Genomic DNA, 13594 nt, shown 5'->3' with positions numbered 1-13594 from the left:
AGAAAGTATTGATCATTAGGTGGCTTACAAAAAAAACTTGATATGAAATCCTTTATAGTTTGAGGTGGTATTTTTATACCACATTTTTACAACGTTTCTTTACTATGCATGGTACCACATATAGATCAAAATAATCATAATGGTAACAAAATTGAACATGAGTTTTACAACATGTGATTCTTTCTAGTTAATCCCTACATACCATGGTTTACACTTTTCAAAAGATGTTTGACTAATGGTAATAGTTAACACCTTACCATCTACAAATTTTCTGAACAATTCAGTTTGAGTCATGTCCAAAAGGTGTTTAGGATGTGGATCACATATTTTTGAGCCAACTCTCAATTTAAAAACATCTCTTGAATTAGGTGATACTCTTGTATTATCATGCCAAAAAATTTCAACCAAACTTTTGACTTCACTAGTAAGTTTCATATCACATCTTGGGAGTCTACCACTACAAGTCCACAAAATATTTGGTGGATCACATTCAAAGTTAACCCTTCTCTTTACAACTCTTTCTAAAGTCTTACGATTCACATTAAGATATCCACTTATGTTACTAATTAATCTTTTGTCAATTGTTGATTTGTTAACTAAAGTTGTTGTTATTGCTTGTGGTGTTGCATTCTTATCTTTAGTGCAACTTCTCTTTTCGATAACATCAAATGCACTAGCAACAGTGGATACAATTTGTTTTAAAGACTCATTTTTATTCTTGGGTTTCACATACATTCCTAACCTTTTCATTACTTTTCACATTTTAGACATTTTAATTAGTTGCAACATCAACTAACGTTGAAACCCAAATTTCTTATTATAAAAAAATGTCTATATAATCTCTCAGCATGTCTCTATGAAACCAATCCCTCAAGATTATCTAGCACATCATTAGGAAAATGAAAATTATGTTCAAGCACTTTAGTATCATTCTGACATGTTTGTTCAATAATTGGTGTTTCCATGTCTACATTCATACAATTGTTATTTTCAATTGGCATTTCATTTTCACTCTTATTTGGAATTTGAATCTCATTTTCATTTTTTTTTGGTATTTCTTTCGGGGCATGCATTTCCATTGGGGTTTGTTGTGCATGATCATTTGACAATCTATTCTCATGAAGAAAATCTAAATCGTATAAATCATAACTTGCTTCTAAAAAATCACTAATTTCATCATGAGAAAAAATGTGAGGGTTTGGAGACACACCTGTATTAAATGTTTGATTAGAATGTGCACTTGAATCTCCTTATATTAAGTTCTCTTCTTCAACCTCTTCATCCATTGTGGCATCCTCGATGTCTTTCTCCTTTGAAACATTGCTCAACTCTCGAATACTTTGTCTTCTCTCTCGTTGACATTGTGCTTCATTCTCTTTATTTGCTACAATCCTCTCATTTGTTAGAACTTTTATTTTCTTCTTTCTTCGTTGTTTTGATCCCATGTTTGCACCAATTTTGAATTCAAATCAATAGCTTGCAAATTGTAGAAGACAAGCAAATAGAATAACTATAATAGAAATTCACTATTGTAGTTCGAAATTGTCATTCAATCATTGCAACCATTAAAAAATGGTCTGTAGGGCATCTTTTGGGCCCCAACAAGTAGATTAGAATTAGGTACCCGATTATTTAAAAATTAGGTGCCTGATATTTAAACAATTGGTACCCAATTTTTAAACTATCAGATACTTGATTGTTTAAATATTGGGTGCCCAATTTGGTTAATGAGTAAATTCAAATCGGGCACTCGATTTTTGAATTGCAAATTGGGAGTCTGATTCACAAGACATGGGCGGGAATTTGACATGGGCGTGAATTTGTATGGAGTTTTGCCTTGGGGAAAGGCATGGCATAGGCTTGGTCCCACCAAGCCTATGCCTTTATGAACCAATTTTTTACTAATGCATTTAATCAATAATTTTAGGGATTGTCATAAGTTTTATATGGTCGTCCCCATTGAATTTTTTGACAAAACAAAAACCCATTATAGGTCTTACTATTCTAATTTCAAAAATGTAAATTTTATAGAGTTATGAGTTCATTTTCTATTTTTCCATTATTTATTAATCAAAAGTATCTCTTAAATGTTAAATAGTGACATTCACTAAAATTTTAATAACTTTTTAAATTTTCCATATTTAATTAATTTACATGTCATCAAATCCTCACACAACGCTTTTAAAGTTTTTTAAAAATATTAAATTAAATTAATTTTTGATTAAATTATGGCATCCGTGCATGAGAGGTTTTAGAAATTAGCTTAATCGTCAACTAAAAATTAATTTAAAAAATATTCACTAAAAAATTTAAGAAAATTATTCTCATCAATCTTTGGTGTGTCAAGTAACTTTGTTTAAAAGGATTCACAAGTATTCATTTAGTTGTGTCAAATTATGGTGTCTGTACATGAGTGTGGTATGGTCCTAAAACAAACATTTTGAAAAAGTGGTTTTTAAAGATCCATACCAAAAAAATAATCTATCATATGGGTATACAAATAAATTACATATTCAAAAAGAAGATCCCAAGCACTATGATTTTTATTCTGAAGTTTTTTTTATATTTAATCCCTAAATGACTCAAATTTTGACATCAATTGACTATATATTTCAAAAACAGGAAAAATACTTCCACTTTTTGGCCAAAAGTGAGACCCAACTTCTTGCACTAACCCACTTAGAGATAATTTTATGAGATAAAGGAAATGGAGAAGTATTCTAGAGGTTTTCTCTTACCACTTAAGATCTCTGGTCAGTGAAATGATGGAAAAATTGGATTCTTATAGGGTTACACAATGTCGAGGAGAAGATAAGTTTTCTTGGGATAAAACTGCTAATGGGAATTTCTTTGTTAATTTTGCTTACAATATGTTGTTTGATAGAGATCAAACTCATCATTATTGGAGAAAGGTTTCGAATAACCAACTTATCCCTCATTTGGTGGACAACTTTACATGGAAAAATACTTACTATTGATAATCCAAGGAAAAAAGTTTTCCAAATTTCTAATAGATGTTATAATTGTAAAGAAAAGGAGGAGAGTATACAATTCATATTCCTTTAATGCCCTTTGCTTTGGAAATTCAAAAATCTATACTGTAGAAGTTTCCTATGGAGTGGGTGTTCCAAAACAACTTGCAACAATTTATTTTATGTTGAGATTGCCCCTTCTTACATCCTTTGATCAAACTAATGTGGAAGATAATTCCTCCTCATGTTTGTTGGGGAATTTGGAAAGAGAGGAACAATTGGATCTTTCGTTATGTGGAGAATTGAGGTGGAATTGGTGTTCAATATTATTTATAAGATGCTAAAGGAGAATTCAGAAAATAGTAAGTGGAAGATCCCCCAAGTCCATCTGTTAATTAGTGAACAAAAGATTTCTATGAATTGGGGACCATTAGAGTCCTTTCATAGGTATGATAGTTCAAATTCCTTGGCTAGGAGTACTAAATGGAAGCCCCCCATCCATCCCAAGGTAATCCTAAACTTTGATGGTGCTTCTAAAAATTGAAGGTGTCATGGGAGGAGGTATTGTTAGGGACTCAGTTGGTCAGAAGTTGATGGATTACGTAGGCAACTTAGGGTAATATTTCAAACAATAAGGAAAAATCCATGGCGCTCTTTAATTTGGGGGCTAAAGTTGATTTTCATCTTAGGATCGAAGCACATCAGCATAGAAGGTGACTTTATGATGGTGGTGGAAATAGTAAAATGGGGCATGGATATGGATTGGTCAATAAATGACATCATGGGAGATATTTGGAACCTCCTCACAAAGATTGATGGTTAAGATTTACAACACCTTTACATGGAAGACAATACGATGGAAGATGCGATGGCGAGCTTTGGGCTGCATGTCCAATAGTTAAGGTTCTAGAGGCAGATGAACTCCCTTGCGACTAAGGTTTGAGCCCTTATTATAATGGAACACTATATTAACCAAGGGAATGATGAACACTTTTAAAAAGGTTTTTTCATTATTGGCTTATGTGAGTGGTTCTTACATTTAAGCAAGCTATTAATTTGATTTCATATTTAAATCACATAGTGATTGAGTGGTGTAATATCAATGATGAAATGGGGAATTATAAATCATATTCTGCTATCTTTATGAGATTTAATGGATTGGTGATAGAAGAGATTATAGGCGATTTTGTTAGAAGAAAAAATGGTAAGGGGATTAATCACCCTCTCATACCCTTTCAACTTTCTTTCTTAAGTACTATCTTCATAGGCTTACTTTTTATTTAAGTGATGGCATGAAAGGTAATACACACGTGTTAACCTTCCATCGAAGGGACACATTTTTTATTTGCACTCCTTGTCATAAATATAGAAGCTTGTATATTCATTTTAACTTCATTATTGAGAAAGCTACAAGAAATTTAATTCTAAGTAAGAGAAGAGAGAGTAAGAGCATTTCTAGAATTGGCAACCTGTAGTTTTTGGAGAATTCTAATCAAGATTGTGAAAGGGGTGGTGACATGGTGTGCATTGAGTCGTCTAGGATTGAAGACTATGCTAGAAAACCCTGTACCTGGATGACTTTGTATGAGGGGGGTTTAATTCCTTTCGTGGAAGCCATCATAAAGTACGATGATAATGTTTCATCACAAATTTTTGATTCATGGGTGGATAGATGGGTCACTATTAATGACATCTCCTTTCATGTGAACAAGAAGATAATTGCTATGGCTATCGGTTTGTTTATGGATGAACAAAAGTGGCAAAAGGTAATGAAGGTCATTAATGAGATGAACTTGAACATATTCTTGAAAAACTGTGAAAGAACTTGTGAGATTTAGAGTTGGGTTTAGTTGTGAAAACCTCCCATCCCCTTGGAACGAGGTATATTTGTGCTCATGAAGTATTTCACTCTAGAAGGTTGATATTATTATTGTTTCCCACTCCTAAAACATTTTAGGCACCACGATGAAGTTTCTATTCCATTCTTTCTTTTACATGATCTTGAAGCTACTGTGTTTGAGGTTAGGTATAGACCAAAAAAATTGAAAAAGCTTCCCTATTCTGCATCGGGGTCTTATCCTTTGCCTCTATAATTTTCATTTGGCCCTACTCCCCCCTGTTGTGTTGCCTTAGTTAATAATCAAGCCCCACATAATCTTACCGCTAATGGTGGGGGTTATTCTACAACTCCACTCCCTAGTCGTCTGCTTCTTCCACACCCTCTGGAGACCCTAAAAATAACAATAAGATTTTGGATGAGACTCAAAGAAAGCAAAATCCAAAAATGAAAAATCTGACAGAAATTGACCTTGTTGATTCTGAGGATGAAAATGATGGTGACCCTAGGAGGTCGACTAGGTTGGCCAAAAGTAGGGATAGAAAGAAATAGAAGGCCTATATAAATTTGGAGATTAATGAGGAGGAGACGAGGTTAGAAGCCAATGAGAAGAAGGAAGAGAATGAGAAAAAATGAGAATGGAGAAGGAGGAAGAGGACATGGAAGTTGGGATAGAGAAAAATAGCTCTGCTTTAGAGGAGGTTAAAATAAAGAAAAATAAAGAAAATCATTCAGGATACTTGTCATGTGTCTGCTAGCTTTACTACTATGGACTTTACCTCCAATGTTACTCCTTCTCCTACGAAAGATAAGGATACCTCACCGATGACGACTACCTCCCCTATGAGGATGGAGGAAAAATATTTGAATGTGTTTTTTGCTAATCTTGTTGTAATATAGGTTCAAACATCAAAGGCATCTAAAGGAAATTGTGTTGTGTGTCAGTTGTCGTCTAGATTGGTTAAGGACACTAAATGGGAGATGGAGACACTCAATACCCAATCCAATGCTTTAGATGAGAGTTTCACTACTCTCTCCAAGTTTTCAATGAAAGTGACTCATGCTGCTACCACTCTCCAACTGTTGCTCCAGGAAAATGAAGACGAGGGCCTTAGCGCAGAAGTTTCAAATAAACTATATGGTTTCCTTAGTAATGATTGGGACAAAGTTCTGCTGGTGAAGAGGGGAATGAAAAAAGTTTAAGTTTAGGCCTTTGTTTTATTTTACTTTATGTTATATTTTCTGGACTTGTGTTGCTAGTATATGCCAACTTTTAAATACTTGAATTGGTTGATGGGCCTTAAAAACTTTTATAATTTTAGGATAAGATATTACACTAGATCTGATGTTGATAATTTAAGTAGATACATTTTCATGGTCTTTAAAAGGAAAAACAATATGTGGTCTGCTAGTAACTTTGTTTTCATTACTAGTCGCTGTTATACTATGTTAATAACATCTAGTGTAGTATTACTGGTCTGGGAAATCTATTTTATATATTAAAGGAAGGGTTGTGGATGTGCTGGCAGTTTTATCTATGGACGTGTTATGAATGAATGATTTATCCATACTATTGTACTAAGGGCCAACTCCCTTATTTTTAAACTACTTTTAAAATAAAAACATAATCAAACTAATTTAAAGAAATAATAAATCTAAACATAAACCAATTATAATTTATTATAGCAAATTTTAAATACAACATTAATAATTAACAAGTAAATTTAATAGTGAAAGATTCTATAAATGACTTTAAAAGTTCTTGTGGGAAGCACCTAGTTATACCAAAATAAAAATAAAAATAAAGTACATAATTTACTTGACAATAAACTCCAACTCAAACTGTCAACATAAGGAAAATAAATAAATAAAAACCTAAAATACATCTTTCAGAATATCTGCAATAAATTGCATTTACAATCTACTACAGAAGATAGAATACAAAGGGGAGAAAAAAAGTACAGGATCTGCACCCACATGGGGACTCGTGCAAGTTCTTCTGTGTGATTTTGTGGATCTAAAACTTCTGCTACAATTTATTTCACAATTATTGTAGGCTAGCTTGCCCACCTTGAAATCATGGTTCAAATAACCAAGTACAAATTCTGGAAAACAAGAAAATAATAATAATAAAAAAGATATAGATAACCGTTAGCATAGAGAGAAAATAGTCGTTGGAAGATCCATCTTCGAACGGACACAAATATCCTATTCTGCATAGCTCCAATTGTTTGAAATAATGTGAGCCGTCGATTGGAAAATAAGGCGCAGGGGGCATGAAATACAATGAATCTCATGTGATCCTCCCCACGTAATGCAGCCTGATTTGTCCTGTGGTCATTGAATGAGTAAATGCAAACAAGGAGCGCTATGGCCCAGCATCATCACATGAATATTGTTATGTTTCCCTATATACAAACCCAGAGGTTCAGTAGCCATTGTGGACTCCACTACCATGTGCCAAGCTTACAAAAATCTCCCTTTGCCAGAGTTTTCAGTATATTACAAAGAAAAAAACACATTTTCCGGAATACTTTAGCCAATGGGTATATATGAACTGCCCTACCTTGGCAGGGTCTAATTTTGACCATTCACTTTGAGCAGTGAAGCTGAATTGTGAAGTGGATAGTACACTCTGATCAAAGAGAGAGCAATTAATCAAATGTACCCTTGTTGTCTGCTGCCTACGATACAGTATTCTTGTAGAGTGTTCAAAGGACACAGATTTTAATAATGGCATTTGATGTTTTGGGTCGCTGAAACATTTGATTGTTTTGAAGAGGATCTGAAAGCAGTCATAATGGGGGATAGGATGAGCATAAGGATGAGATTGATGGTGGTCGAAATTGTTGTTCTTGCTGCTGTATTGCATCTGAATTCGGTTAAAGCCGGGGTATATATTGTGACGGTTGAAGGGGATCCCGTGGTGGGCTATACTGGCTCCATTCCAGGGTTTGAAGCAACTGCTGTATCTGGTGGCAAGATTGACGCAACGAGGTGAGCTCTAGTACTTGAGTTTTAGCTACGAGCTTTTGTCATTTCCTTTTTTAAGATATTGGGGTGTCTTTTATTCATCTTTTAGATTTTGGGTTTTTTTTCCCTGAAGTCACGGAAATTTGTGGGCTAAAACTTAGATTTAGCATAGATATGCTATACCAGTATAGAGCCGTGGAAAATCAAGTTCTTCTAGCACACCATGAAGTCCAAAGTAGACTTTTATGAATCACGAAAGTGATTGATAAGTTCCTGTAAGTTAGTAGGAGCAAGTAAAACAGGGCTTCCTGTGATATGGTTTTGAGTGCAGTTTAGTGGACCTCTGTTGCCTGAATTGATGAAATATCGGCAAACCATCTTCAGTTGGTTTTGGCTACGGAAGTGATAAAAACGGGTAGATAGTGGTCTAGAACAAGTGTGGATTCAGAGCAACAATTAAGTTTGTACTGGGTTTTCGAGTGCTTAAAATCAGGGGTTTAATCTGGATTAGGACCAGCGACATGAATGCATGCCTTTATTGCAAAATCAGAACCTCCTATACTTCGATTGCTCAAAATCAGTTGAGATCGGTAGAGTAATTACAAGCATTTGCATGTGCATTCTCTAGTTAGCTCTACTTCCCCGGATATGGTTTTTGAGTGCTGTATATTGGAACTATATTGATGAAATAGCAGGAAAATATCTCAAGTGGGCACTTGCTGTGTGACTGGTCAGAAAAGGGGCAGAAAAGGGTCTAAGAGAAGCTCAGATAGCGAAGAAACAGTTACATTTGTTCTGGGTTTTGAATAGGGATGTGTTTTGGATTAGGACAAAAACATGTTTGCTCACCTATATATCAAAATCAGAACCTTGTATACTTTACTTGGTTTTTTAATCAGTTGAGATCGGAGGAGTAACTACAAACATGTGCACATACATTCTCAAGTTATCTCTGCTTCCAAATCAACGCTTTTGATGGAAATAGCAAGGAGTATCTATTAAGAAAGAAGAAGCTAATGATAGTCTATGGGGCAGACCGCTGCATTTTGGCCCTTCTTTTGTGAATCTTATGATGAGTGCCCTCAGCTTCTCTACAGTCCCTTGTTGAATAAATGGATACAAGAGTTTGCTGTGAAGATAGTAGCAAAACTGTCCCTGCTGTCCTTCGCTATTTCCCTAAATGATATTAATGGCATTGTACTTAGCTATTTCCCTAAATGACATTATTGGTAATTTTGGTGGTCACTATTTAATCCAAGGACTGAATCAAGCCTTTATCTTTTTTGTGAACAGTGAGGCCGTTAAGTCCTATTCCCAACACTTGGCGTTGCAGCATGATATGCTTCTAGGTGAACTCTTTAACACAGACAACTATAAAAAACTCTACAGCTACCGACATATCATCAATGGGTTTGCTGTCCAAATGTCAGCGGATCAGGTACAGGGAAATTGCTTGTTTTTATATTCGGGGTTGTATTGCTAGTTAAATGAATTAGTGACACTTTCTGTTTATACTATTGTCTTCTCACTTGTCAGAAATATATTGTTTTTTATGCGTTGTTTACAGGCAGAGAGATTAAGGAAATCACCGAGGGTAAAACATGTTCAGAAGGACTGGAAAGTTAAAAGATTGACAACTCATACCCCAGAGTTTCTGGGGCTTCCAACAACAGTGTGGCCAAGTGGAGGAGGCGAAGAGAAAGCAGGAGAAGGGGTGGTTATTGGTATAATCGATACAGGGATTTATCCTCAACATCCAAGCTTTGCAGCGCACAATTTACCTCATTTTGGGCCTGTTTCTGGTTACACAGGAAAATGTGAGGTTGACCCCAGTACTAATAGGAATTTCTGTAATGGAAAGATTGTTGGGGCTCAGCATTTTGCATCTGCGGCAATTGCAGCAGGGTCGTTCAACCCTTCGATTGATTTTGCTTCGCCTCTAGATGGGGATGGGCATGGAAGGTAAGTTAACAAATTACATGATTATGCAAAACATTATGATATGCAAAGTAGCTTGAAAGAACTGGTACTGTCTTATCAGTGAAACCCTAGAGAGAAACCCATATAAATCTGTGAAACAGGAATCTAATGTGGGAAGTGTCTCTCTAGTGCAATTAGTGATAAGTAATTTGAAAAAGTAAATTCTCAAATTTGATTTTCCTCTTCATTTGAGATGATATGTAAATGATTCAATTCTTTTCAATTTTTCAGAAAAGATCATTTTCTTACCTGTAGCCCCAGCTCAACTTCCTTTTTCTTTAAACATCAATCTTTTTAGGCACCAAGTTTAATTCAACATAGCTCATGTGGGCTTTGGTTGCTTCCCATAGAGTGAAACCCTTATAAATTCCTGAAAAAAAGGAATCTAATGTGAGAAGTGTCTCTCTAGTGCAATAAGAGATAATTAATTTGAAAAAGTAAAATCTCAAATTTGATTTTCCTCTTCCTTTGAGATCATATGTGTCTGATATTACTAGGCACAGTGTAAATGCTTCAATTGTTTTGGAGTTTTCAGAAAAGATCAATTTTTAACTGTAGCCCCAACTTAACTTCCTTTTTCTTTAAACATCAATCTTTTTGGGCACCAAGTTTAATTTTCCATAGCTCATGCGGTTTGGTTGCTTCCCACAATCAGTCATACAGCTGCAACGGCAGCAGGGAATTTTGGAATTCGAGTGAGGATGCATGGTTACGAATTTGGGAAGGCAAGTGGAATGGCTCCTAGGGCACGGTAAGTCTTTGTGATTAAAATAACTGAAGTTCCTGTAACTATCAAAACAGTGAGATTTCCTCCACATAAATATATACAGCAGTTGCAGCTTTTTAAGATGGTCTAAATAATTTGATATTCTCGATGTCAATTTCAGTATTGCTGTCTACAAGGCCTTATACCGGCAATTTGGAGGTTTTGTTGCTGATGTGGTGGCAGCTATTGATCAGGTTTTAATCATTTCCCTAGCTAGTTGTTGACGAGCATGCAAAATGAGTGGGAAAATAAATGCTAGAAAAAATCTTCAGAAGGAACTAAAGGAATTTCATACCTTGTTTGTAGGCTGTAGAAGATGGTGTTGATGTTTTGAACCTTTCTGTTGGACCAAACAGTCCTCCGGCAGCTGCAAAGACTACATTTCTCAATCCTTTTGATGTCGCCCTTCTTTCTGCTGTCAAAGCAGGAGTATTTGTAGTACAAGCTGCAGGAAATGGCGGTCCATTTCCCAAATCTATGGTGTCATTCAGCCCATGGATAACCTCTGTTGCGGCTGGTGTGGATGACCGAAGCTATCAAAATATGGTTTTTCTTGGAAATGGAAAAAGCATTTCTGGGATAGGGCTTGCACGTAAGTTTCTCACCCAGAAAATTTGAATTCTTTTCTGCTCTGATCAAACAGGTTCAGATGTAAACACTTGAAATTTTATAGAATTTCTATAGAGAATTAGTTTGGATTCCTAGCTTTCGCAACCAGTATTGAATGTCTCAAATGGTTTCTTTGCACAGCTCCAACACGAAAAGACATGTCATACACTCTAATTGCAGCAAATGATGCCATGTTAAATACTTCTGATATAATGTTCAATCCATTTGACTGCCAAAGACCCGAGGTTCTGAACAAGGCTCTTATTCAAGGCAATATTTTAGTTTGTGGCTATTCATACAATTTTGTATTCGGGGGTGCGTGTGTGAGACGTGTGGCGGAAACAGCAAAGAGTTTAAGTGCAGCAGGTTTTATTCTGGTTGTGGAGACTGTTTCACCAGGAGCTAAATTTGATCCTGTTCCAGTTCCTGTTCCAGGAATTGTTATAACTGAAGCAGAGAAATCTTCGGTATGTCTTATATCACTCAAAGACATGTGATGCAGTTTTCAAAGAAGTTTAAATGGTTTATTCCTGTAGTTAGCAATATGATTACAGGAAGATTGACTTAATCGACCTACCATCATATATTTCTGACACTTGCATTGTTTGGTTTTGCTGAAGATTCTTATCGATTACTATAATAGATCAACAATAAGGGATGCATCAGGTCAAGTCACAAGCTTTAGAGCAAAAGCTATGATAGGAAATGGGCTGACCCCCAAATTCCAAAGTTCAGCTCCTCAGGTGGCGGTTTATTCTTCAAGAGGACCAGACGTAATGGATTATAGTTATGAAGATACCGATGTTCTGAAACCAGACATTTTGGCTCCGGGTTCTCTAATATGGGCTGCATGGACTCCAAATGGGACTGATGAGGCTAATTATCAAGGTGTGCACTTATCATGGGTTGCAGTCACTAGCTTATTTGGTCTTAGTTTTTTATATTACAATGTAGGACAAACTTTCACACACATCTTTCAAGGGGATGATAAATTTTCATCTAGTTTTTTAGATGATTTAGAAGACATATTCGTTTTGTGCAGGAGAAGGATTTGCAATGATATCAGGAACAAGCATGGCAGCACCTCACATAGCTGGCATTGCAGCTTTGATCAAGCAGAAGCATCCTGAATGGAGCCCAACTGCCATCAAATCAGCATTACAAACATCATCTACAACCGTAGACCACAATGGAAATGCCATACAAGCACAACATCTTTCTGATTCCGGTATTCCAGTTCTTGTGCCGGCCACACCATTTGACTATGGAAGTGGTGCTGTGAATCCCAAAGGAGCTCTTGATCCAGGGCTCATTTTTGATGCAGGCATGCACTCCTTAGACCTTTACACTAAAACCTCTGACACTTGGAAACTTTTGGGTTATTCCAAACAAACTTGTCTTTTCTTTTTTGCTTTGCATCCCTCTTAATTTTGTAAATTGATTTGCTTACAGGGTATGAAGATTATGTCAGCTTCCTCTGTTCTGTTCCAGGCATTGATAAAGGTCAAGTTGTAAATATTACTGGTTCAGCATGTGGCCCGAAATCAGGGCGCCCAATTGATCTTAACACACCATCCATAGCAGTTTCTAATCTTGTTGGATCTCAGACCATATTGAGAAAAGTCACAAATGTGGCACAAAAAGAAACATACAAACTATCCAGTTCAATGCCCCAAGACATTTCTTTGACAATAGACCCTTCGGTACTGATTATGGAAGTAGGTCAGACCAAATCATTTTCAGTGACACTATCTTCTAAACTTCCCACTGGAAGTTATAGCTTTGGTGAAATTCTACTTCAAGGAGACAAAGGTCACCTAGTGAGGATGCCTGTAGCAGTATTAGCTAAGGTATCCTAATTAACAAGCCTTATAGCAGAATACATTTAGTGTTTTAAGGGTCATCCATTTATATTTTTGTAGGGTATATAATTCTTTGTAGCCATTTTAATAAGTTTTGAATTTTTAGTGAAGTGGAATAAGTGAGGAGCAGCTTAGCTCCTCGTATAGAAATAGACATCAAGAATCTTTTTGGAGCTGGGAGAAAATATTTATTTGCTATTTTCTGTGCTTCAGAAATATAGATGTAACTGGTGCAGTTACAGAATAATTGCTCTGTGAACTATTTAGTGTCTGCATTTTAATTGATTCATCTTGTGGGGGACACCATGGGGCACCACTGCCTTTGTAAACACAAGCAGTTTGGCATTCAAAAAAGGTTTCTCTTCTCTAATAGGTATCCTAAGAAATGATTTTTTTCTCACTAACTGATCTTAACATAAGCTAGCCTCTGTACATGCTATTTGGCATTCTAAAAAGGTTCTTTTCCCACAGATGGATCTTAACGAAGCAACCTTTGTATATGCATTTTGACATTCAGAAAAGCTTTATTCTATGGAGCTCTCACAAATGAATCTCAACTAAGCTGTGCAAGTTTTGCTTCATCAATTGTTTTCAA

At 35.8% G+C, this 13594-nt stretch overlaps 1 protein-coding gene across 1 annotated transcript; it reads left to right on the top strand.

Moving 5' to 3' along the window:
- The first annotated feature begins 7138 nt into the window (after positions 1 to 7138).
- LOC149571165 (subtilisin-like protease SBT2.5) lies at positions 7139 to 13369 on the top strand. Its single transcript, XM_089812733.1, has 10 exons — positions 7139 to 7806; positions 9076 to 9220; positions 9350 to 9744; positions 10418 to 10513; positions 10650 to 10722; positions 10835 to 11120; positions 11279 to 11604; positions 11758 to 12025; positions 12180 to 12461; positions 12590 to 13369. Exons 1-10 carry the CDS (start codon positions 7553 to 7555, stop codon positions 12994 to 12996), a joined length of 2532 nt encoding a protein of 843 aa, XP_089668859.1. The 5' UTR covers positions 7139 to 7552; the 3' UTR covers positions 12997 to 13369.
- The last annotated feature ends 225 nt before the right edge of the window (positions 13370 to 13594 follow it).

This window comes from Cupressus sempervirens, chromosome 2 (assembly GCF_028749045.1).
Source record: "Cupressus sempervirens isolate cs-2001-9-10 chromosome 2, ASM2874904v1, whole genome shotgun sequence".
NCBI classification, from domain to species: domain Eukaryota; kingdom Viridiplantae; phylum Streptophyta; class Pinopsida; order Cupressales; family Cupressaceae; genus Cupressus; species Cupressus sempervirens.
Note: the sequence above shows the minus strand (reverse complement) of the source record. Positions and strands in the feature narration are given on the sequence as shown.